This window comes from Narcine bancroftii, chromosome 3 (genome assembly GCF_036971445.1).
Source record: "Narcine bancroftii isolate sNarBan1 chromosome 3, sNarBan1.hap1, whole genome shotgun sequence".
Lineage (NCBI taxonomy): Eukaryota > Metazoa > Chordata > Chondrichthyes > Torpediniformes > Narcinidae > Narcine > Narcine bancroftii.
This window is the reverse complement of record NC_091471.1, coordinates 131,451,776-131,478,654: the sequence shown is the minus strand read 5'-3', so window position 1 is coordinate 131,478,654 and position 26,879 is coordinate 131,451,776. Positions and strand designations below refer to the sequence as shown.

The window sequence follows — 26,879 nt, the reverse complement described above, 5'->3', positions numbered from 1 at the left end:
ACACAGACACTGACTGAAAACTGTGCAGGGCAAATCAACAGATGGCTTAAGTTCATCTTTAGAACATAAAAACATATTTGCTTTATTGGTCTGCAGACTTTGTTTCACTTTGCTTTATTGGCAACACATCTACAAAATTTGAGTACTGGTTACAACAGATTTAACATCCAATCTTACACGTTACATTCACATTAAGATTCAAGATTCAATAAAGGTAGAAAATAGGTTAAAGTGCAGCAATATCAGTGGAGACACAAAAGATGGCAGATGCTGGAATCTGCAGTTTAAAACAATCTGCTCGAGAAACTCAACGGATGAGAAGCATCAGTTGGACAAAAAGAATGGTCAATGTTTTGCTTTGGAACCCTTCGCTAAGACTGAGAGTGCATTGGAGAGACAGCCAGCACATTTTTTTCTTCAGTGTATCATTTTCACTGCATTATATTTAGAAGCACCCATAGTACCACAGTATTAGGAATCAAAATTAGAACACAAGAAATTGTAAAAAGAAACTGTATTAATGACATGAATTAGATTGTAAATCCATTCAAAGTGAGAATGGTTGACTTATTTTCGCTTTTAGAGATGCTCAGTGTTAAATATTTGCACAATAAATTTGTCTTTGGATTATTGTTGTTAGAATGCATTCAGCCTTTGACTTTTCCCCACAAATACATCAGCTGATCTGGAGCATGAAGAGGGAAGGGGGACATTTTCCCAAAAAGAAACATTTAGAAAGCATTTACAGCAACATCTCTTATATTTCCTGGTAGCCTTCTCCAGAGAGGGATAGATACATGGCAATAAATTACTCTCCCCACCTCTTAGTTGAAAACAAATGCAGAGGAATCAATGAACACAGAAAAATAATATGATGCTTATGTTTACCACCATCTTTTCAGAGCAGTGATTTATTTTCATATTGCAATCTCAAACATTATCAAATTAGATTGATTTGTGACATGATGTTTATGTTTTGAATCACTTAATATTTTTCTCCTTACCGTGTTCACCTCAATTACCGGTAAACAAAACATTAGGAAAACTAATCCAAAGCAGTGAAGAGAAACTAACATTCTCTGCTTTATGATTCCAAATCATCCCGTGAAAGCACAGTGCAGTAGAGATAAAGCAAGTCAGAGCATTAAGAAAAGGAAGAAAACAAAATAAGGAAAATAGAGATCAAATTACTGACTGAAGAAACCTGCAAATAGACAGAGGCCAGGAAATAGTAACATGGAACTGGTGCAATCAAGCATTCCTCTCCTGACCATCCATCAAACTGACTTTGGTATAAATTCATTCCTATTTTGTATGCAAAATGGCACTTCACAAACAGATCAACATGTAGTGTGGTTAAAATGGAATTTCCATCTTAGAGCTGAGCAGGAATTAGTTCAGTTTTGCTTCCCGTTGTTATAAGTTGAATAAGACTTCCTGAGGCTGGTCTGCTAGCTTTGTCAGTCCAGTTATAGAAGGTTCTGGAAAAATTACACAAAATTGACTCTCAAAATGTAAAACAGAATAGTTTCTTCAAACACCAAAAGACCAGAATATAGCCTTGACAATACAAAAAAAATGTTAGTTTTACACCAATCCTAACTTCATCATACATACAACTTTTAAGATTTCCACATTTCTGAATAATATATTAGGAAACGAGTGCCAAATTTGATCCGTAAAAAGTAAATTCAGTGACTCAAGTATTCTGAGGTTGACCCAGGATTAGTGCCTTCCATCCCCAACTCAGGAGACCTAGTACCATCTTCCCTGATTGGAGCAGTTTAGACAGTTTTCTACTGGAGTGTTTGACTGTTAAAACAAATTGTTTTTCAACCAACAAAATTCAACAAGACATTGCTTAAACTGTCACAAATGAGAGAATCTGGTGAAGGGAAGCAGTGATTGGAGATCAATCTGTGTCAGAAAGGGATCGTGCACAGGTCAGATACCACAATGCCCATTCAAACTCCCAAAGGAAAAGAGCAGAAGTATGGGATTGGAACAGTCAACTCCTATTGAGAAGATAACAGTTCACAATGCAATACACAAAATGAACCAGTCACATTCTAAACATAATTTTATAGTTGCTGTAAATCCATGTGCAATAGTACGGAAGTTTGGTTCGGGAAAGATTATAAGTGGTAACAGATTATTTTCTTCGAATTCATTCCAATTGTATCATGAACATTTGCCAGAAATTCTTACTTAATGCTATCTAATTTCTCTTTAATGAAATGGATGGATGGTAAATAATGGGTTGTGCACTCAGGATTCCCCACAAGCATGCCCACCTAGTCTGGGAGATTTCCAAACATTCAGGTGCATCCCTAACTTAGTTTGGTTGAGATTGAGAAAAAGTTTTTCTGTGGAATTTCCTGACCTTAAATTTTAACTTTGTCACAATATACCTAGGACAGAAAGGATTTTCTCTAATTATGGTTATTATTATTTCATAGTCCTCCAAAGTTTCTACTTTTTTTGTTTGGGAAAAGAAACCCAAGATGAACTGTAAATGTTTAACTGTTTTTTTACACTACAGATATGGTTCCAGAGCAGAGACACAGGGCTGATCCGCAGGGCCCTACCCCCTACCCTCACACATATTTGTCATATGTAAATAACATGACCTATCCTGGTTAACCCTGCTCTCACTGGCCGGCTTATGACTCCTCCCCTTCCTTCCCCCTAAAGCACACATGTCAAACTCTGGCCCGCGGGCCAAATTTGGCCCACGATATAATTATATTTGGCCCGCAAGATCATTTCAAAAATGTATTAGAGGTGGCCCGCTGGCCGCCGCGCCAGTATAGCGCATGCACAATAATACAACAAATCCCAGAATGCATTGGCGTCAGCCAGCTAATCGCCCCCATCTCCTCTGTTTACGTTGCAGGGTCTCACCGTGGACTCTGGTTTTGGGGCCTGGCCGGTGTCAGGGGAAGCCAAGGCCGCTTCCCAGTGCCCGGAACCGGAGGCCTCGGGCCTGACCTCGCCAGGACCGTTGCCCACTCCCCCTCCCTGCCGCAGGCCGATCCGCGACTCACGGTGACGGGGCCGCTGATCCGCCGAGATGCCGCCCTGCAACGAGAGCCGATGCCCCCGCACTGTCGTTGTCCAACCCGATCGCCCGCAAACCCCGCCCTCCCGCACACAGGCCTGAGTAAGGATTATGAACTTTAATCTCAGGATAAAACGATCTTCCAATAGTTTCATGTCACAGTGATAAATATATTCCTGGTTAAAAATGGTCCTGCACCTGGATACAAGCTCATTAGGCATAAAACTTGAAAAGTGTGTAAATCAAAGGATATCTGTACCAATGGAAAAAGGGCATGGCAAATAACCCTGCTAGAGTTCATGCCCACAATCAGTCACCTATTTGATTGTTTCAGGAATCATGTTATTCTCCCACATTCTCAATAGCCCTCAGATTTTACTATTCGACAGCACACTAGCAACATTTGACAAATCCTCTATAGAGAAATATTATTTATTGAATATTTTATTTCTCATTTGTTAATGCTTCTGGAAAGAGTTTATCCAAAACTATTATTAAACATTTATTTTAATAAGAAAATGTTTAACATTACATATGTTGAAAGAAGAGAAAACATGCAGATGGTGTTGAAAATTTTCAATAAATATTTAGTTCGGCCCTCGACTTAGTCCAAGTTTTTAATTTTGGCCCTCTGTGAATTTGAGTTTGAAACCCTGCCCTAAAGGCTGTCATGCCACAAGTCTGCCCCCCAGTTCGAGTCCAGGTCCATGCGAGCAACCAACACAGGGATGCTGTCCATCTCTTGCAAATAAAAGCCTTCAGTTTCAGCAACTTTTAGTGCATCAATACCCATAGCTCCATAAAGACTTTAAATGGCCTGTTTAAGGAGGCAATGGTGTTTTATTTAAAATCCTTCATGCCCAAGATGGGTGCACCTGTGCTGGGCAGCCTACCATGAGGAGTTGCAGACTCCAGGGGGTTGCAGATTCCAGGGGAGCAGCTGACCTGCACAGGGCACCAGAAATGAAGAGAACTCCACCCCTTCTACAATGAGTAGAAGCATAGGAATGACCCTATAGGATGGTACAGTGACCAAGGCAGCAGATCACTGAGGGGGTCAGCAGCTGAAGGACCCACAAAGGTTGCGGGCTGTTGCCAACTGGCAGTCAAAGGGCTCACAGAGGCCGCTGGACACTAGCTCATGGGAACCAGGTACTGTAACCAAGGTTCAAGAGGGTGCTGAGGGCAAGAAGGGCTCCTGAATGCTCTCAGGCATTGAAGACTTCCTGATCACATCGGAGGTATGGAACTGAAGCTCAGGTTGCTGATGTTTTTAACTGGAATCTGTGCGGCTCTAGAAACTTTAGTGTCTCTGAAAGGACTCTCTTTTTGCTTTTCTGTCTCCTGTTGTCAGGGGTGCCAGGCAATGGTCATGGCAACTCTTTGTTTGCCTGATACATTTTTAATATATTCCTATGTGATAATAAAAGGAACCTTTGATAATTTGCTTTGTAAACATGATTTTCATGTTTGCACAAGATTCCTCTTTGAAGGAGTGCAAACACTTGTGGAGCTCTACTGTGCTAGTTCATAATGTTCCAAAGTAAGTAGTAGTAGCCTTTATTGTCATTTCAAACCAGTACACAGTAAAAAACAAAATTATATCCTCCAGAAACCACAATGCTACCTACATAACCACTATTACACATCACACAACACAAGACGCCATTTCTGCTCCAGAAAAAAACAAGATTAAAAACTACACAAGACTAAAACACACCGACACAAAACTACATAATGAATCTAAAAAAAGATCTAACAATACAGTAAAAGATGAAAAATTAAACAACATGCTCAATCACATTTCAGAGACTTAGATTTTAAAAAGTCCAGTGGCTTGAAAAGAAGAAATGCCATACAGTTCACAAGTCCATACATGTCCGTCAACTTTGGCAGCATCATGGGAGAGACTCCCCACACTCTCCTCTCCGACCCCACCATCCGCCGCAGGGCCCCGCTCTCCAAGATTGCACAGCCTCCCGAACCCACAGGCCAGGCATATGTCACAGCCACTCCAGGATCCCAGACAACTCCGCCTCAGAACAGCCAGCCAGGCATACACCACACGCTCCAGAACCCCCGCCATAGCTCCACAGACGTAGCTCCGCAGACCCGCTGTGGCGCCTCCTCCTCGGCCACGAGCAACACCCGACGTCCGGAAGTCTCATCCCCACAGCATCGGCCTGACCACAGCATAACAGGCTGCGCCGCTTCTTCCACATCTTCTCCTTACTTCTCGGTTCTTCTCAGCTTCCCGTCTCCTCAGCACTACCGTCCAATCTTCATCCTTTAAAAACTGAGCATGGCACTCCACTTAAATTGTTTCAATAGCATCATGGACTGGAGAGGCCGCTGCAGTCGTGCCACGTTGTCATCATCCGGAACCAGAAAGGGAATAGAGTACATGGCCAGACAAGCAACACAAAACATAACTAGTACTGAATGCCATGCACACTCTTTAGGACTTCATTTAAGGATAGATGAGAAATCTATTTGGACTATTGAATGTAAACTTTACTTTGTTGAGTAAAATAAAAAACTGTGACATCAGCATCCTGCGCTAAATTTCCTCAAGGATTTTTTGTCTTTTTTATGAAAATAGAGTTCTTGCCAAAATTATGGCAAAAGGCCTGAAGGAATCCCCATAATATGAGGATTGATTGCTATATTCATGTGCAATGTACAGACGCACCAAGATTCTTACTTGTTGCTGCCACGCCGCTATGTAAAATACACCAACAAAAATCATTTAAATTAAAATATGACAAGCCAGAAAAAAAGATAATAAATGTAGAAGGAGTGAAAGAAAATCTTAAAATGCAACAGAATTAACACCTCTTATATTGGTGTTGAATCAGAAGTTCACAATACTTCTGCACTTTTTATCCAGAGCTCACCTTCAGTTTGCAGGATTGCTGTAGTTTGGTGCATGAGGACACATGATTATGGTGCAATATTTATACATGTTTCTGTGGGCACTGTTGCTTTCACTGCAGGTGGGCTATTATAGGTACAATGATGGACTGTACTGAACCAGCTGACTTGCGAATATGAGTCAATGCCAAACATCCGATCAGACTGATACTCCTTATAAAAGAAGTGGACACAAATAGTTATCCCAGGGCATAACATGCCAAGACTAAGATTTGTTCTTATGCATGAGAGAATGTGCTCCTCCCTTTAGAGGCAAAAGTAAAAAATCAGAAAGAGCAAGGAGGGTGAAAAAAGCAAATCTGAAGGCTTTATATCTTAATGCAAGAAGCATTCGGATCAAGGTAGATGAATTGGCTGTGGAAATTGAGACAAACAAATACGATTTGATTGGGATTACAGAATCATGGCTGCAAGGTAGGCAAGCCTGGGAACTTAACATCCCGGGGTATGCAATATTTAGGAGGGATGAAAGAAAAGGGGGTGGGGTAGCATTGATGGTGAGAGAAGGGACCGACACGATTGACAGGAAGGATATTAACTCGGAAGATGCGGAATCTATATGGGTAGAACTGAGGAATAGCAAGGGGCGGAAAATGTTAGTGGGGGTGGTATATAGGCCTCCAAATAGTAATGTAGAGGTGAGGGAAAGCATAAAAAGAGAAATTAGAGAAGCATGCAATAAGGGAACAGCTGTCATCATGGGAGACTTTAATTTACATATAGATTGGACTAGTCAAATTAGTAAAAATACTGAGGAGATGGAATTCCTTGAATGTTTACGGGACGGTTATCTAGACCAATATGTCGAGGAACCAACTCGGGAGCAGGCCATTTTAGACTGGGTATTATGCAATGATAAGGGGCTAATCAACAATCTTGTTGTACGAGGCCCTTTGGGTAGGAGCGATCACAATATGATTGAATTCTCACTCGACATGGAGAATGAAGAAATTAAAACCGAGACTAAGGTCCTGAATTTAAATAAAGGGAATTATGATGGTATGAGAAGGGACTTGAGTAAGATTGATTGGGTGGTGTTTATGGGGGGGGAGGGGGCGGGGGGGTTGACAGTGGATAGACAATGGAAAGCATTCAAAGATCTAATGGAATAATTGCAGAAATCGTTTTACCGGTTTGACATAAAAATAAACCAATAAAGGTGACTCAACCGTGGATAACAAGGGAAATTAGAGACACCATTAGGTCCAAAGAGAGAGCATATCAATTGGCCAAATAAAGTATCAAATCCGAAGACTGGGAACAGCAAAGGAGGACAAAGGGATTAATCAGGAGGGCAAAAATAAATTACCAAAGTTACCTTGCGGCAAATATAAAAACCGACTGCAAATTCAAGAGGAAAAGATTGGTGAAATCCAGAGTAGGTCCTTTGCAGTCGGAATCAGGGGAATATATAATGGGGAATAAGGAAATGGCAGACCAATTAAATTCTTACTTTAGTTCTGTTTTTACAAGAGAGGATACAAATAACCTCCCAAGGATGTTGGGAAACAGAGACTAATGCAAGGGAGGAGCTGAAAGAAATCGGTATCTCTAAGGACATGGTCTTGGGGAAATTGAAGGCCGATAAATCCCAAGGGCCTGATAATCTACATCCTAGGGTACTTAAGAAAGTGGACATTCAGAGAGCAGATGCTTTAAGAATTATTTTCCAGAACTCGATGGACTCAGGATCAGTACCCATGGATTGGAGGGTAGCTAATGTTACCCCACTATTGAAAAAGGGGGGGTAGAGAAAAAGCGGGGAATTATAGGCTGGTGAGCCTTACATCAGTAGTGGGCAAAATTATGGAATCCATTATTAAGGATGTAATAGCAGAGCATATGACTAGCAGAGAAGGGATCGGACAGAGTCAACATGGATTTACAAAAGGTAAATCGTGCTTGACAAATCTATTGGAATTCTTTGAGATGGTGACAGGTAAAATAGATGGGGGAGAGCCAGTGGATGTGGTGTACCTGGATTTCCAAAAACCTTCGATAAGGTCCCACAAAAATGACTGGCATGCAAAATCAAGGCTCATGGGATGGGGGGCAAGGTATTGATGTGGATTGAGAACTGGTTGGCAGATAGAAGACAGAGAGTTGGGATAGGTGGCTCATTTTCTGAGTGGCAGGCGGTGACCAGTGGGGTGCCACAGGGATCTGTACTGGGACCCCAGCTGTTCACAATTTACATTAATGATTTGGATGAGGGGATTGGATGTAATATCTCCAAATTTGCAGATGACACTAAGCTAGGAGGGGTTGTGTTCACTGAAGAGGGGGTCAGGAAGCTCCAGTGTGATTTGGATAAATTGGGGGCCTGGGCAGGTACATGGCAAATGCACTACAATGTCAATAAATGTGAGGTTATCCACTTTGGTAATACAAACCGGAGGGCAGATTACTATTTGAATGGCAATAGATTGGGAGATGGGGAAATGCAGAGAGACCTAAGGGCACTTGTACACCAGTCACTGAAGGCAAACATGCAGGTACAGCAGGCGGTTAAAAAGGCAAATGGTATGTTGGCCTTCATATCAAGAGGGTTTGAGTATAGGAATAAGGATACCTTACTGCAGCTGTACAGACCCTTGGTGAGACCACACCTGGAGTATTGTGTGCAGTTTTGGTCGCCTTATCTAAGGAAGGATGTTCTTGCAATGGAAGGAGTGCAAAGGCGATTCACCAGGCTGATACCTGGAATGGCAGGAATGACTTATGAGGAAAGATTGTGCAATTTGGGATTGTACTCGCTGGAGTTTAGAAGATTGAGAGGGGATCTCATAGAGACAAATAAAATTCTGGCAGGACTGGACAGAATGGATGCGGAAGGGATGTTTCCAATGGTGGGGGAGTCCAGAACCCGGGGCCATGGTTCAAGGATAATAGGCAAACCATTTAGGACCGAGATGAGGAGGAATTTCTTTACCCAGAGGATGGTGAATCTGTGGAATTTATTGCCACAGAGAGCAGTAGAGGCAGGTTCATTGAATATATTTAAGAGGGAATTAGATATATTTCTTCAGTATAAGGGAATTAGGGGTTACGGAGAGAATGCGGGGACGGGGTACTGAACTTTAAGATCAGCCATGATCTCATTGAATGGCGGAGCAGGCTTGAAGGGCCGAATGATCTACTCCTGCTCCTATCTTCTATGTTTCTATGTAAACATGGATTAGATTGGGACCTGGTGTGTAGGGTGGCATGCTGAATCAACAAGATAGCTTGTATTTACAGAATGCATTTCACAGAGCACTATGAATTAGCAGCTTGAATCTCTTGCTAACTCAAATAAAACTTGAGCAACGTAGACCAGGAGATCCCAGAATTCATTTCTCACCTTGTGCTCTTATGTGGGAAGTTTATTGATTTCAAATGAAATGGGAAGTTGGGGTTTTGTCATTGCATAAGAAAGGCTGAAAACATCATCAGCTTTTGTAAACGCAACCTCATAATGAAGCCTATATGAGAGTCAGCCAGTATCAGACCTGCCTTCTGATACTGTAGTAATAAACATCCTTTGAGCATTGACAAGGGAAGTGCATTGCATGTACAATGCTCTAATAAATTATAGAATTTGGAAGGAAGAGATTACTTTTTCATATTGAGGAAAGATTATCAAAATAAGCTACAGAATCCAAATGTTCATTTCTATTCCTAGTGCTAATAAAATGTCCAACTGTAGTTACTGGAAAATTATATCGTGGACAGAAGACATTGACTTTTACCAAGTTTAATAAAAAGATCTCAGTTTAAGCAACAAAGCACAATGTCATTTGATCTTCCCACCAGCTGTCATCGACATAAAAGGTGTTAATTTCTGCGAGTTATCTGGCAAGGAATCGCCAAATGTGGAATTGTTCTTTAGAAAGTTCAGCTATCCCCCTTGATAATTACGTGCAGCATATTTTCCCCTTGCTAATCCAGACTAATGGACCTCTCAACCAGAGTCTGAACAGACACAAAGGGAAAAAACAGTTGCACACTGATGTGAAATCATTACAGACAATCGACCCAGCTGGATACTCACTCGGCAACAAATTCTAATGGTGTCCAGGAGCTGAAATCTGCAGCAGGCATTGATTTCCTATTCATCGGTGTATCCAAGGTAACTCTGGAAGATAAATTAAATTGAACTGAAACCTCCTTGTGTCATGTGTATTTCATGCCTGCGTGTTACCATGGCGATGGGCTGATAGCACCAGATTGCCCAGAAATTGGCAATTTAAAAGGAAGTTCACATTTCCATCTTCTTTTAGCTTACTTAATTCAAAAAATTAATTAATTCTGTTTTCCCTTCAATGATGTTTTAGTCTGAATTTGATGCGCAATATACTCTTTTGCTTTTGCCTGCTCTATTTGCACCACCAAGAAAGAGAGGTAAAAGCAGATTATGTGCAGTTTTCCTGACAAGACATAGGTATAAATATATAAACTAGGAGCAGCAGGAGGCCACTCAGCTTCTGAAGCCCTTGTTGCCTTTCAATAAGAACGTGCAGATCCTATTCATTTTTGTACCTCAGGTCAGCATTTTTGTCCACCTCTGGTAACCATTTAAGCCCTTTCTTATCAAGTGTCTATGCACCTCTCTTGAAAAACATGTGGAGGCATATTATAGAGAGAATCATCATGTTAATCTCAAGAAGGTATAACATTTACTCAACAACCACTTTGATCGAGCTGTTTCATTGTGATAATTGAATGAAAACCAAAGTAAATCTGCAAAGCGCCTGAGAGACGAGGCCAGAGTGGATTTTTAATATATTAAATGATAAATATTGTGAAATATTAAAGGAGCAATGCTCACAGAGTAAGACCAAAGAAGCTGAAGACACTCTGCCTGCCATATCAGTGAAGTGAAAATATTATAAAAAAGGATGCACCAAGGCTGGAGAAGTAGGAGGGCACATGAAAGATAATGGTTGAAGAACACTGAAGAGATCATTTGCTCAGGTTGGAAACTGACGTAACAGAAGAGGTCAATCAATACTAAGGTGAAGAAAGGTAACCCTTTCTCTCGTCAGTGCACATATGAGTTTTAACCCATTTCATGGTGAATGGGGGATGACGCATGGACTTTGGAGGAGGTGAGCCCAGAAGTGAGAAATTCATTCCACAAAGTTGTCCCACAGAAAGGCCGAGGAAAGGACAACAGTACTGAGGGATTGTATACGACATCAGAAGCTTTAGAAGGATCACGGAAATACGTGATCTGATCTGATTTGTTGCAAAGACAAAAAAGAAAAGATGCCGCTAATCATTTTCACGAAAGCTGATTGAGCTTGTGATTCATCCTGGAAATGATATCAAACGAGCAATCTTACTGCACTGAGATGCTGAGAGAAACAGAATACTCAGGGCTTGGTATCAATCAGCAGAATTGAGAAAGCTGACCCTGTGCCTGCAGGTAGTGGACAAGGAGCAATGAGATCCTGAGGTATGAAAGATCCAGTGAAGGTAAAGAAAGTCTCTTGAACTCACCATGACCAAAGAAATGCCAGTAATGGTCACCAGGTTCTCAACAATGTTCTAACTGACTCAGATGTGTTGCCAATTTAAAAATTAAAAAAGAAGGAATTCATTTATCTTTCCTTGACAATGCTGTTTAAGAAAATCAAAACAGTACAAAAATAACTCCAAAATATGGGAGATCAAACCTCCAAATAAATGAAACAACAACTGTCACACACATCAACTTTTCTGTTCCCAGTTAAACTAAGACTGCAATTTTAAAAGCAGTATTGCTTCATTTACATAATACAGACTATTCCTGTAAATGAGTTGCAATTTGTAACATTGTACCCCAAGACAAAGATGTTAAAATCAAGTGTGGCTTATTTGAAAAATCACAGGAAAATTCATGGGATTACCTAATCTTGGAAAGAGATTTAAGCAGATAATCCATTTAAAGATCAATGTGCACTTTTAAAATTTGTGTCGTTTCTTCTGTGGTGCCTGGTTCTTCTTCAATCTCATCATTACTAAATACAAGATATACAAGACCTCTGAAACCTTTTGTGTTGAAATTGAAAACAAAAGAGATTACGACAGGATAAAATTTTAAAATATTTCAAAAATAGGCAGGAAAGTGATGCAAAATGTTCACTTGAAGAATTGCTTTGTGCAAAAGGAGAAAAGAGGAAAATGAAATAAAAAACAAAATGCCAGAAATACTCAGCCATTTTAAGGCTCATATCCTTTCATCAGAACAGTTCTAATAAAGTCACTGACCTCAATCATTAACTGTTTCCCCCCTCCACAAATGTTCCCTCACCGATTGAATATTTCCAATATATTTTGTTTTTATTAATTCACTCTTTAAAAGTAGCTTTTATTATCATCCTGCAATAACTCAGTGAATTCATTTTCATTATGCAACAAACAATGCATACTTGCAACCAACACAAAGCAATTATTAATCATCAGAAAATGCCACAAACACATCAACACTCTCAAATGTTGAACAACCATCTGCTTCAAATAAAAACAGTTTGAAGTGTTTTACAGAGACATGTAATGAATCAAAAGTGGACAATGAGTTGAACAGATGCCTTGACCGAATTGTGGTCTTTAAGGAGGGCCCTAAAATATGGCAAGAGACGAGGAGGTAGAGAGGATTAGAGAGGAAATTCTGGAGGGCAGGTCCAGATCCTCAAAAACTAAAAATGACGCAGAAAGAGTGGAAAATACAAAGGAGAAAGATGCTGGATGAATCCCCTCAACCTGATGACTGCAGTCTCCCAAGATAGAAAAGTGTGAAGGATAGATTCCACTGCCACTTCTTCTTTGGCTTGGCTTCGCGGACGAAGATTTATGGAGGGGGTAAAAGTCCACGTCAGCTGCAGGCTCGTTGGTGGCTGACCAGTCCGAAGCGGGACAGGCAGACACGGTTGCAGGGGAAAATTGGTGGGTTGGGGTTGGGTGTTGGGTTTTTCCTCCTTTGTCTTTGTCCACTGCCACTATAAATAAAGGAAATTACATCTACATAACATCTTTGTTCAGAGTGGCAAAGCGTTCCTCAAGACTGATTATCTCGATAAGATTGAGAATATTAAATCTGAACCTCTAACAGACAACATAACAGACATTGTGTGAGTCATGAGCAAGACTGTGCAGCAAAGGATGCAGTAAGGTTTTGCCGAGGACTAGAAAATTCTATGACCAAAATGATATAAAGAGTGAATATGGGGACAACAGATTATCACCCGAAAGAAATTTATTCTGTTCTTTGCCCCAGAGGGTCAGCAGGAGATGATAGAGGCTAATTAGCAGACAGAATACAGGAATGCCCAAAATCCAGAGAAGTGATATGATTGGAAACGAATCATAATTGAAGAAATATAACCATCTCAAAGAAATGCAGAATAACACAATTTGCACATAGAAAAAGAACATTTAAACAGGATTGAAATATTTGGCTCCGAATGTTTTATACAAACTTAATAAATACTGGTAGCCCACAATGCACATGCTCCTACTGTCATTAATGCCAAATGAGAGATAACAGTGATTTCCTCCCTTGGAATGCTATTACGTCCAGTGTAGACCTGATACTTACGGCAGAATTGCAAGAGCTGACGATCCAGATGGCAATCCACTGTTCTCTCCAGCTAGACTCTGACACAGCTGATGCACAGCTGCTTTTGCCATGCCATAACCCACCATTCCTAAATGGGAGAGAGATGAGTTTAAAAATAAAACCAAAATGCTGTCAAAAATACTTCAGACAGCCTGGGAATATTGCCAGGAATTGGTTCTTTAAAATCTTCAAACACTTACATTTCCTTTAGTCTTGGATTTTCAACAGATTTTGTATGAAATAAATGAAGATATCAACATGAACCTACTACATTGAAAACTGCAGAGGTATTTTTTTTTTGCTTTTGTTTTGCCTGTCCATTCATTCAGTTTGGCTATGGCAGATTTAGACCATCATTATTTGGAAGAAAAAACTATTAAATGGAAGAGTTTGGTAAACCCTGCATCTTAAAACAATCAAACCCTGACATTGCAGAGGAAATAGTGGATTCATAAGAGAAACACCAATTTTGAACAAAATTTACAAATGAACACAGGAGGACTTTGGAGCAAAAACAATCGCTGGAACAACTCAGCATATCCAGCATCAGTAGGAGATGGTCGATATTTCAGGTCAGAACCCTTCATCAAGGACTGAGTTCCTCCAGGAGGTGATTACTATCCAGATTCCAACAACTGTTGTCTCTTGTGTCCGCAGAAGGACTTTGTAAATGTTCCCATTCAAGCTCACTTTAATTGTACTCACTCAATCCCATAATAATCCCATTTTACTCTCCCCACCTTTCCTTCAAACCTGCAGGTTCCTCCACTCATCTGTACATGGGGGTCAATTTATAACAAGCCATTAACATGCCAACCTACAGGTCTCTGTGATGTGTGAGAAATCCCAGAACAGTCATAGGGAAAATGTATCAACTTCTCAGTTTCTGATGGGCAGAATTTTTGAAAATCATTCAAGTAGAGTTAAATATTTTCAGTTACTTAAAAAAATATAATGGGGCACCGGAAATAAAGCGACAAAAGTAAAATAAATAAACTCAGGGTCAGCAACCCTGGCACCTGTGTTCTGCCTCTGGAATCAATGATAAGTCCAATAGTGGAGCAGAAGGTCAGATGAGCTACCTCAACCTCTAGCTCGTCGCTGACTTCTGTATTTCGACACACAGAGATGAACGTCAGAGACGAGGTGTGCAGCGAGCGTCAGAGAGCTGACAGTTCACTGCAGAAAGGCGAGATAGAGACAAGTACAATTCATTCTAAACATCCTTGTGGTCGATGAAATGCAAATCAGAAGAAGCAAATTCAAGATGAACACAAGAAAATTAAACCTGAATTTAGAATAAGAAAATCTTAACATCAGGAATTGTTAATTAATTAACTTCAAACAGATCAGTGGTTTCATACTTACCATGATGAAGAAACTACACGAAATTTGTTTAGGAACCAAGACCAGTAATATTCAAGTTTTAATGTTTTCCTTAGAATTAAATAAACCGTCTCTGCATTCTCTTTTCAAAAACACAAATCCTCAAAACCCAGCAGTAAAAGTAGTGATGACTAATTATCGACAGTAGTCTAATTCAATGACCCTGACCATGCTATTCATTCTGTTGATTAGACACAAGGTTAAACTAAACAACCCAGAACAAATCAAAACTGGTTCTTTCTCATCCAAACAAAACAACTGAAAATTTGCTTGCAAATTAATTGGCCAGTACTTCTAATTAAACTCCTGACAACCATCAAGAGTAAATGTACTGCCTAAGCATAATGTAATAACTTCAATAAATATGAAACAATTTAAATTTAATTTTTAATTTTGAAATACAGCACAATAACAGGTCTTTTCGGTCTACAAGTCCATGCCAATCAATTACACCTAATTGACCAACAATCCCAGTTCATTTTTTTTTGAACGGTGTTAAACAATATTTTTTGAACAATATTAAAATCTTTTGAGTTCACAAAATCTGCTTCTTAATTTTAAGAATCCTCACATGATACATTATAAAATCAGTACATTTATTTTCCATGCTCCAATTTCAAAGCTAGAAAGCTAAAAAGAATCACAAAATATGTTGAAGACAAAGCCTGGTTGTTGCCAGCTTATTCCCATTTTATTTTACACATCCAGCATCAGAAGATCTTTTTTATTTTTATTGATCATTTATCGAGTTAGATCTGCCTCATATTTGAGCACAGTATATTTGCAAAACAAAAAAAAAGCAGGGAACAATGTGATAATTAAATAAGATTGTTGCCACTAAAATAACACCTGTGAACAGCCACTTCCAGGAAGGAGATAATTGCAGCTAATAAACATGGTTTCGATCACAAACATGCTAAAACATTGCTCTGTAGATCCAAAAACATAATGGGAAAACCTGATTTCACCTTTTAGCATTAAACATTTGCTTATCATCTTCAATAATATGTTTAAACAGGATTGAAATATTTTATACAAGGTTGTAAAGATGAATATTACTAACATAGAATGTCACAACATAGCAGAAGAATATTCAATTGTCAGTGTAGCTCTTTGAAAGAGCTTTCCAATTAGACCTATACTTGTCTTGATAAAACATTGACTGTTTATTTCTCTCCATAGATGTTGCCCGACTTGCTGAGTCATTTCAGGTCGTCTTCTCAAGATTTCAGCATCTGCAGTTCTGGTGCTTTTCTGGTCCTACCTACACTTGTCCTCTTCTGCTCAAGTGGTTTGATTACTTTTAATTTAGAGATACAACCCTTCAGCCCATGAGCCAATGCCATCAAAAGCATCGATGTAACCAATTAACTGATGGACCGGTATGTATTAGGAACGTGGGAGGAAAACCAGGGCACCCAGAGAAAACCCACACAGACATGGAGAGAACATACAGACTCTTAGAGGCAGCAATGGGTTTGAATCTGGGCTGCTTGCATTGTAATATCATTGCACTAACCACTGTGCTAATTGCTACACTAACCATACCAACCATTTTTCTTTTTTAAGAATTTATCCATAGAAGATTTTGAATTAATTTGTTCCACTGCTCTTTCCATCCGTGCATTCAACATCTCTATAACTCACACAAAAACAATTTTTTTCATCATCTCACTGATTCACAGCTTTCTAAAGCAAATGACTCGATGCCAAGTAGTGAATAAGCTTTTTTAAAGAACTATTATATTTTAATAATTCTTCTTCCAAGTTTAATCAAAACTTTTGATTGCATTTTGTTATTTGAAAGGATTTGTGTAATAACACATCCCCCATCCATAAACATTTGAGCAAAAAATATATAATTCAATAATTCAACACAATAATAAATTTGAAAGAAATGGAAAATAGCATGAATGTTTCAAGAAAACTTGAAAGATCATTAAATCACTTACATGGTCAAAATTAAGCATTTAATTAAGGAACAAGAACCATGATAAGCATTTATAATTTTCCTCACATTCACTGCCAATATTTTGAAGGACAAATTTCCAAATTTCCACAAAAGGTGCCCAGCTGCATCATACCAAAGCCAATAATAAAATGCTGTGGCATTAGAGATCATTCAGTCCATTAAGTCTTTGCTAACTCCATCACTCCCATTTTCACTCTTTCTGAACATAACCCTGCATATTATTCCATCCAGCATTTGTTTCAACCTCGATCCAATTCTCTTTTGAAGACCCTGTTAGAATTTGCTTCCACCACATCTATTTCAGAACAGAGCCACACTCTGCATCAAAATATTTTTCCTCACATTCCCACTTGTTTTAATTGTTCAATATCTTAAATTTGTGTTCCCTGGTCTTTTAATCAGATTCTCTCTATTTACCCTGTCCAAAATCTCCTGCAAGGAGATCAATCTCAGCTTCTCCAATCTAACCTGAGGACATCCATACTGACCTTCAATTTTCCGTAACCCCCTCCCTCGGTTTCCTCCCCCTTTCCCTTCGCTTTCCTTCACCCCATCCTCTTCCTATCACCCACACCTTCTTTTCACCACTCCCCACCTCCTTGCCTTCCATCCTATCACAGAACATCTTTCTCGGCTCCTTTCCTTTCTTCCCCCTCCCACCAGCATTCACCTTTCACACATAAGCCTGTGCTCCTACCCCCTTCCCCTCTCTCCCACCTTCTTCTTCGGGCCCAATCTTTGCCATACCCAAAGAAGGGCTCAGGCCTGAAACATCGACTGCCTTTTGCTTTCCATGGAAGCTGCATGACCCGCTGAGTTCCTACTTTAGTTCTAACCTCAAGGATGAAATCTGTCAGCCTTGGAGCCATTCTCATAAACCTTTTTTATAACTTCTCCAAGACCTTCACTTCTTACCACAAAGCTCTCTGTCCAAAGGGATTGGAGCAAAATGAATGGTCTGGTCTGGAGCCTCCTGACGCAAGCTGGAATAGCCAGGCATCATAAAAAAGGCTGTAAATCCCACCCACTCTATCCCCAGGAAGTTGGATTCAAATGCCAATGGTGGACAAGCAGAAATTTTCCTTTGCTAATTATTAGGAAGATCAAAGCCAACAACCAAGTTGAACAGATGACAAACTATTAGTTCATAGAAAACTACTGACGTGTGGAATCAGTTCTTTTTGAATATCTGTGATTGGTAATTGCAGTGCAGAGGTGTGGAATATGATGGAGATCAGTCACACGGAGCTACATTGGTTTGCCTGCTCTGCTCCTGGTCTGACAAGAATCAAAAGAGATAGACAACATCTGCAGTTGGTGGTGTGTTGAGCAGGCACAGAATTAGAAAAGGTAAAGGTTCCATTATTGTCACATATTACATTTAGAATGTAACATGAAATTCTTTAACTTTGTCTACATAAGGAAAACGAAGAGTTGCCACTTTATCTAACACCCCTCACAGAAATGAGGCTCCATAGAGGAACGAACTCACAACCCCTGGTTTACAAGACCAGTGCTCAAACCACTGAGCTCTCGAAGGCTTTAGATGAACTCAACTGGTCAGACAGCACCCATGGATAGAAATGGTCAGTCAACATTTCAAGTTTGAACCCTTTATGGGTACTCAAGGATAGGGTAAAATTATGTATCTAAAAGGGAGGAAAGTCGCTGGGGATTGGCCCAGAGGTGATAGAGTTAAGGGATAATGATTTTTCTTGCAGGTGTGCGAGATTCCACCTTCCACTTGTGGTCATGAAATGTGGCCTCACTGGCAGTCTATTCAAGTGGCAGCCTGACGTTCCAGAGCCCACATAAGGTCTCCAGTTTTCCAGCCTTCTTTCAGATGAACACTTCAGAGCGATAGAGAATACAGGCTGCACCTGGGCTCAAGAAATAGCACTTGGCCTTGTAGGACTGGATAAGCCATGATGAAGGATGGGGATGGAGCAGTACAGGCAATTATTTTGCAGTTCTAACTTTCTCCGAAATGAGTAGGTAGTTAATAGTGATCCACATAGAGAAAAACGTGCACAAGCACGCATGCGCTGGCGAATTTCCTCTTCTGAACGCCACAGTGAACTACATGATTATTTGAAACAATCCTGTAGTTTCATGGACATTGTTACTGAGATGGGTGTTTTTATCAATTCCATTTTAATTTCAAGTGACCAACCCAAACAGTTAAATATTTCAATGAATCTAAAATTCCTCATGTCTAACGAACCTCATACCACCTCAGGATTCTGATTTTCAGCCAGCTTCCTCATGAATTAAAGAATGGTAAGGCCTACTGCATAGAAAAGAGGGAACCTATTTTAAAAAATCTTATGGAGAACATACACTTCCAGAACACACTCCCAAGCTCTCAGACTTAAACATTGCAGCTCAGCAAATTTTAGGTCGTCATTCCTTTTCAAATCCATTTGTTACTTATACTGGTTATTGAGTCAAACATTCACACTAGCATTTGCCATCATGTCTCAGACAACCTCAAGGACCTTCTACAATTATTTAGAACAGAAGTTCTCATTATCCAAGTTATGTCCCAATGTGGTAATTGCATCTGAATTTTTAATGAATTAGTGACCACTTCCACTCTGATACTAAATTAGTCCATTGTATAAATGTACACTAAAAGTAAGAAAAATGGTGGCAGTTCATGTTACGGTTAGCACTATATTATAGCGCCAGTGACCCAGGTTCAAATCTGACGCTGTAAATAAGGAGTTTTTATGTTCTCCCGTATCTTCAAGTGTTTTCCCCAGGTGCTCTGATTTTCTCCCCAACCTCCAAAACAAATGGGGTTATAGGGTAATTTGGGTGTAATTGGGTGGCATAGGTTTAAAATGGCCAGAATCGGCTTTCACCATGCTGAAAATAAAAGTTTAAATTTAACTTTATGTTGGTGTACATACATGGCTAATGACCTATTACATCAGGTAGATCTACTCACCTGGTGTCCCACTTAAGGCAGCACTTGCTCCTGTAAGTGTCAACAAGCCATCGTCTTTGAGGTATTTTGTGGCTAAATGACTGGAGATTGTCGACGTCCACACACTCTGCTTCCACATCATGTCAGCATTTTTATACAGAGCTTTGAGAAATAAAACAACAAAAATCATTGCCAAATTTTATTTTGCATAAGTCATTGAAACATCCAAACAGGAAACTTTCACCAAAATTTAAAGGAAAAGGATATCATGTTTCTGCAGTATCTTAAAATTCTTTTAAAATCAATGCTTACTTAATAGCATAATGGAAATATGCAAGGAGACCTGAAGAGTCAAGATTCAGAAAGCATTTAAACCCTTCATTACTTCCACACGTTTGTCTCTATACTATTTTGCCTTTATATATGTCTGCAAATAATTTTAAGCTTAATTAATTATTTACCAACATTTTCCATGCGAAAGTATACAGGAATTAGTCTGTTCACTTCTAAGGGTACAGAATAAACTGGGGCATATATGATTCGCTAGATAGGTGTATGGGTGGCACAGATGGTGTAGCGGTTTGCACAACGCCTTTATAGTGCCAGCGATCAGGAACGGGGTTCGAATCCCATGATATCTGTAAGGAGTTTGTACATTCTTCCCGTGTCTGCAAAATGTACCGGGGATATAGGTTAATTGGGTGGACAGACTCGTGGGCCGAAATGGCCTGTTACTACAGTGAATGTCTAAATTTTATATTTAAATTTCAGACTGTAATCAGGCTGAGTTCAATAAACCCAAAGGCACTCACACCCTTGTTCAGGTACCATATGAAAAAAATTAATACTGCTGATCCAAGGCACAAGTGATAAAACCTTATAATAGGATTAATCCCTTAATCCTTTAATAATATAATTTTGATTGTATATAAAATGTAAAATATGAAAGAAGGGTGCAGCTGTATGTGTCCAAAATGTACACACTTACATTTGGCCTTTGCACTGCCACCTGCCCAACCACCTGCTACACAGATGATCACATCTACTTTCTGTTCTCCCAGAAGACTGGCAACATCTGTAGTAACCTATGCAATGAAAATGACAGGCAAAACTGTTGTCATTGACCACATTCAATAGATAAATATTCAATTCATTCAAAAACCCTTTAATGTCTTGAAAAGGTAGACCCATCACTCCCCAGACACACTCTCTTCTCCCTCCTCCCATCACAGAGAAGGTTGGGAAAATCTCGAACTGACACTATTTAAAGACAACGGGGATTCATCGCCTGCTGAACTTCTTAAAAATATTTAAATAGACAAAGGGGTTTAAGATAGAGATGATGCATACGTTTTTTCCTCTCAGAGCCACATCTTGTCCTCAAAGGATGGTGGAAGTCATATATGAATACGTTTGAGGCAGAGGAAGATTAGCATGGCGGAAAAGATTACCAGGGACAGGTGGGAATGCAGAGTTGAAATGAAAATTAGATCAGTTATGATCTTGTTGAAGGGCAAAGCAAATTTGAAGAGCTTAATGATTTACTCATGCTTCTAACTCAGTGGTTCTCAACCTTTTTCTTTCCACTCACATACCACTTTAAGTAATTCCTATGCCATAGGTGCTCTGTGATTAGTAAAGGATCACTTAAGGTGGTATATGAATGGAAAGAAAATGTTTGAAAACCACTGTTTTAATCGTACCTAATTGACTCGTCATGTGTACAGTTTCATAACTCCAAAGGAAATGGGCCAATGACAATTTTTCTCAAGCAAAATATTTCAGTAACAATTGGGTCTAGAGCAGTGATTCTCAACCTTCCCTTCCCACCTTAAGCAATCCCTTACAGAGCACCAACGGCATAGGGATTACTTAAAGTGGTACATGAGTGGAAAGAAAAAGGTTGAGAACCACTGTTAACTACTCTGCTCACCTCAATCCATTACAGTTGTTACCTGCTTGACATGAACCTGTCAACATCTATTATCACCTGGACACACAAGGATCCTCCCCACCTGTCACCTATCCATTGCAATTATTATCTGCTCACCTTGTACTTTCAAGAACAGCTGTCATTGGTCCAGCTGTACCTGTAAATAGGAGTGGTTAGCTTCTGAACAACGATTACCTTTCTCATCTGCACAAGGACTAACTGTCACCTGCATATGTGGTCATTGAACAATGGTTACCTGCTCTGCCTGCTCAGTGAAGGATTCGCTCATCTTCACAACGATATTAGCATTCGCTTCATCGTTAGATGTGAAATCAATAGAGGCGACCCACTGCAACAGAGAAAAATTATGGCACAATAGCAAGATTGTGAAACTGATCTGGACGATAATGAAAGCGAGGGAGAGGCAATGCTAATCAGGGATAGCTGCAGAAAAGGAGGACAAAAGGAGCAATGAGGTGGGACACTTCGTCAAGAAGAGGAAAGCATACATAAGGTTTAGGAAGCAAAAATCAGTAAGAGCTTGTGAGAATTAAATGGTGGCCAGGAAGGAACTAAAGAAAGGAGTTTGGAGAACGAGAAGGGGAAATGAAAAGGCCTTAGCAAGTGGAATTAAGGAGTACACTAAGGTGTTCTATACACATGTGAATAACATAAGGATCACTTGAGTGAGTTTAGGACTGATTTGGAATAAACAGGGAACATGTCCCTGGAGGCAAAGGAGGAGGGGAGGACCTAAATGAAAACTTTGCTTCAGTGTTCAGCAGGGTGAGGGACCTTGGAGAATGTGAGGTCAGTGTAAAACAGGCTAATGTGCTGGAGCACGTCAAGGATAAGAAAGAGAAATGATTGGATCTTCTTAAAAATTTGTAAATACTTAAGTCCCGGGAACAAGCTGGGATATATCCCACATTACTACAGGAACCGAGGGAAAAGATTGCTAGGCATTGGCAATGATCTTTGCATCCTCCCTATTTACACCTAAGGTACTGAAGGATTGGAGAATGGCAAATGTAGTCCCCTTGTTTCTGAAAGGTAACAGGGAGAATCCTGGAAATGAAAGACCAGTGAGTCTGACATCAATGGTGGACCAACAATTGGACAGAATGTTTATGACCAGATTTATGAGCATTTAGAGAAGTAAATTCTTTTGAGGGATAGTCAGCATTACTTCGTGAGAGGTGGGTTTTGCCTCACAAGCTTATTTATTTTTGAGAGGAGATGACAAAGAAACTGATGAAGATGGTACATGTAACATCCATGAATTTTAGTGGGCATTTGACAAGGTCAACCATGGTTGGCTCAATCAAAAAGGCATGAGGCATGGGATTCTTGGCTGCTTGATTCAAAATTAACTTGCCTGCAAAAAGCAGAGGGTAGTAGAAGATGGAATGTATTTTGCCTGGAGGTCAGTGATTTGCAGCATTCCACAGGGATCTATTCTGGGACCCCTGCTCTTTGTGATTTTTATAAATGACATGGATGAGAGTGGGTCAGTTCATTTGCAGATGATACAAAGGTTGGAGATGTTGTGAATTGTGTGGAAGGTTGTGGTAGATTACTATAGAATATATTCAGTGAGGCAGCGAAGTGCCAGATAGAGTTCAATCTGGAAAATTGCACTTTGGAAGATCGAACAGGAAGGCAGAGTACGTGGTTCATGCCAGGATTCTTAACCGTGTGGAGGAACAATGAGATCTTGGTGTCCATCGATTCCTCAAGGTTGCCACACAATTTGATAGGGTGGTTACTAAGGCGTATGATGTGCTGGTCTTCATCAGTCAGGGGATTGAGTTCAAGAGCCTGTAGAAGCTTTAGAGAGGGCGCGGGGTAGATTTACCAGGATGTTGCCTACATGTTTTATGCAGGGTGGGCTTTAGTCCTTTACGCTTTGGAGCCACAAAGGAGGAGAGGTGATTTAACAGAGCTACCTAAGATTATAAGGGTGAAGAGCCAGTAACTTTTCCTGGGGCCATAACAGCAAATACTAGAGGACATCTGTTTAAGGTGAGTTTAGGAAAGATGTCAGCGAGTGGTGGCTGTCTGGAATGCATTGCCGGGGTGGTGGTGGAATCTGGTTAAATAGAGACTCAGGAAATTCAAAATGCTTTCAGACAAGTAAGCGAATGCATGAAAAAAAAGCGAGTTGTGCATGACCTCGTTGCGGAGTAGATTTACACTGGACTAAGTTTCATGCCCCAGCACCCGCGGGACAGACCTGTCCATTTGTCATCCGGTCGCCACCGAATGAGCGCGGCTCCAGAGACACGTCTGTTGAAAGGCGAAGCTCTCGCCTGCTTTCATTCTGCTCACCCGAGCGCACACCCGTTCCTGCATTAGCCACATACCCAGTGCTTGGATTTAAAAAGCTCCACGCATTTGGATCCGAGGGCGCCTTTCCCTCCGTACACAATGACTTTCCGAGCTGCCGCCATTGCCATTTCTCCGCCGCGGTGGCACCGGATTGATTCCTGCTTGCAACTCACTGTCGCGCAGCTGTCTACTTCCAACGGAGCACTTGGGGCAGACTGCCTGAGAGCGGACTCCCGCTCTCCTTAGCGCCACCCTTCCTCTGGAGGACTCACTACAACCTCCCCAACACCCGGACAATGCAGTCAGTGCCCGAGCATCAATGGCCACTCAGTTCAATGCTTCTCCAGACGACAAAGCAGCGAAGCTGGGGCTATCTCATATCATCAATTCACTCCAAAGACTATATTATCATTGGGGTACCACGAAGTTCAAAGAAAGCTTTGTATTCAAACAATATCTTGCACAATCTTTTTCAAGTTTATTGTCAGCTGACGACACATCCAACATAAAGATACAATTTAAAAATCAATATAAATATTTTGAGATGATTTACTTGCTTAAAGAGTACTGTTCATGCTGAGGAAAGAAGTTCCAAAATGGCCCAAAGCTCCACTCTTATTTTTTGAGATATATCGACTGCTTCAAAATAAGAAACTTGATGACGGGTATGTGTACTTCAAGCTAACTATGTAGGATTCACCGGTCAATCTGTTTGAGAAATTCAAATGGAAGGATAAATATTGGCCAGGAGCCACACTCACCATTGGTTTCTGAATAAAATTGGTCACCTGGATCCAGTCAAATATGGCTTTGGGTCATTTGAATCCCTTGGGATGAAGCTCTGTGCATCAAGACGACCTTCCCCTCTCCTCCCCTCTCTCAGGGATAATCTCCTCTGTGACTCCCTCGTCCGCTCCTCCCTTCCCACCAATCGCACCCTTGGCACCTATCCCTGGCACCGCACCCTTGCGCCCAAACCTCCTTCCTCCCCGCCATTTGGGGTCCCAAACAGTCCTTCCAAGTGAAGGAACACTTGAGCACCTCAGCTCCATCCGCTGCAATAGCAATGATCTCTTAGTGGCAGCCCACTTCAGTTCCCTGCCCCATTCCCATGCTGACAGGGTCTCAAACACTGCCAGACTTTAATACACAATTAATACAATTAATTTAATACACAATTTAAGTTTCACTGCATTTGCCCCACGATCGCTGCAGTGGGGATTGTGCATCAAATTGCCATTCTATCGCTGTCATCTCATAAATAATAGAAGCAGAAACAAGTCATGCCACAACTAATTAAAATTCTTCATGTTTAGTTCATGTCACATGAACAAAGCACAATAATTCCTTGCTTGAACAAAATGAAATAAAACACAGTCCAAATGTATTGATCAGAAATAACCTGCTAACGGTCAAATCGACACAGAAAATCCTTCAATTAATTTGCATCATGTTTTTGTTTGGATTGGCTATGCAACTTCAATAGAACAAGGATAGAAAGATGACTTTCTATATTACTATTTTCCTAAAGTTTATTATTCTTCTGATGCCTATTTTTCATAAAAGATGAGATAGAATTTAATGGTCATTGTCCTCTTTTAAACTAAAGGAGAAATTATATCAGTTACTTTATTCTCATGGCTATCTTGTTACAGAAGTTTCATTATTTATGCATCTCTTGATAAGTATAAGAGATGTTAAGTAGTACAGTTACCAAGGAGATGGTCACATGCACAGCATTAAGACTCCTCTCCTAATGAATCACCAACAGTGAGAATACTGATTCCCTTACTCTGTTCTCTTGATGAGAATCAACGTTGTAAAGGAAAATACTTTTGGCTACTGCAGTCCCTGAGGGTTTGATTTGATCTATGGTAAAATGAAGATGGAATGTATTTATTGAGAAGGAAACACAGTGGTAAATACTAATTTGAAAGACACGGTTTTGGATGACAGAAGCAATAAAAGGTAAATTCTGATAAATAAATGTGGTAGTTGATTAATTTTTAAAAGATTTAAAATATTTATTTTTTACCTTCTCATGGTTTTTATTTACTCAGATTTTTCCATGGAGGTAATTCTTGCAATAGAACCTAAAAAGAAGAATGACCTGAACTGCAGTTATCTCCTTTATTTATAATCAGTTCTGCTCCCAGATAAGGTTTCAGGAAGTGAGAACATTGCAAGGCAAGAACAATTCTTCTTACATCTGTAATAACAAGATATATTTTGAATCTTGATATTTACCAATAAATATATTAGCATCATCTGAATCATTTGCAATTCTATACACTAAAGTCAAAAATAACTTCAAGAAATATGTGGATATGGATTGCCCTGCTGCTAAACAGTAATCTGAGGAACAAACAGGTGCCATAAGTATTGATTTTTTTCCCTGAATATTTTGGTGAATTTTCAAGAACCTTTTGGGAAAAGAAATGAATTCTCATTTCAGTTGAAAGAAAAAAAATGCAGGGATCGAAGATCTTCTCTCCCAGACTGTTCCTGTCTCAAATGCAGAAGAATTCAATACTCTGAAATGATGTAAGGGAGTTTTTGATTTTAATGTACAACATCGAACATTAGGTCAGAGGTACATCCGAGAAGTATTTTCTTCTCAGAGATAAACATTTTTATCTTTTTGATTTTTCTCTTTTACAGTCATGCTACTGTTCGTTCCATATTCTGGCTTGGTGATACAGACATCTACTGGAACTAAACTGGAACTGTCAATAAGTTGATAAGTGA

General features: G+C 40.0%; 1 protein-coding gene across 2 annotated transcripts; it reads right to left on the bottom strand.

Moving 5' to 3' along the window:
* Positions 1-98: 98 nt before the first annotated feature.
* LOC138757561 (dihydropteridine reductase-like) lies at positions 99-24,354 on the bottom strand. Of its 2 annotated transcripts, XR_011353698.1 has the most exons (8): positions 24,167-24,354; positions 22,057-22,149; positions 20,856-20,952; positions 19,889-20,029; positions 13,557-13,665; positions 10,029-10,112; positions 5,959-6,148; positions 1,395-1,481 (listed from the first exon to the last, which is right to left on the bottom strand). XR_011353698.1 is itself a non-coding variant. In XM_069925119.1 (7 exons), exons 1-7 carry the CDS (start codon positions 24,257-24,259, stop codon positions 1,376-1,378), a joined length of 723 nt encoding a protein of 240 aa, XP_069781220.1. In that variant the 5' UTR covers positions 24,260-24,348; the 3' UTR covers positions 99-1,375. The 2 variants fall into 2 exon arrangements, 1 of the variants encoding a protein (XP_069781220.1); XM_069925119.1 differs by lacking the exon at positions 5,959-6,148 and having other exon boundaries at positions 99-1,481; positions 24,167-24,348.
* Between the last annotated feature and the right edge of the window lie 2,525 nt (positions 24,355-26,879).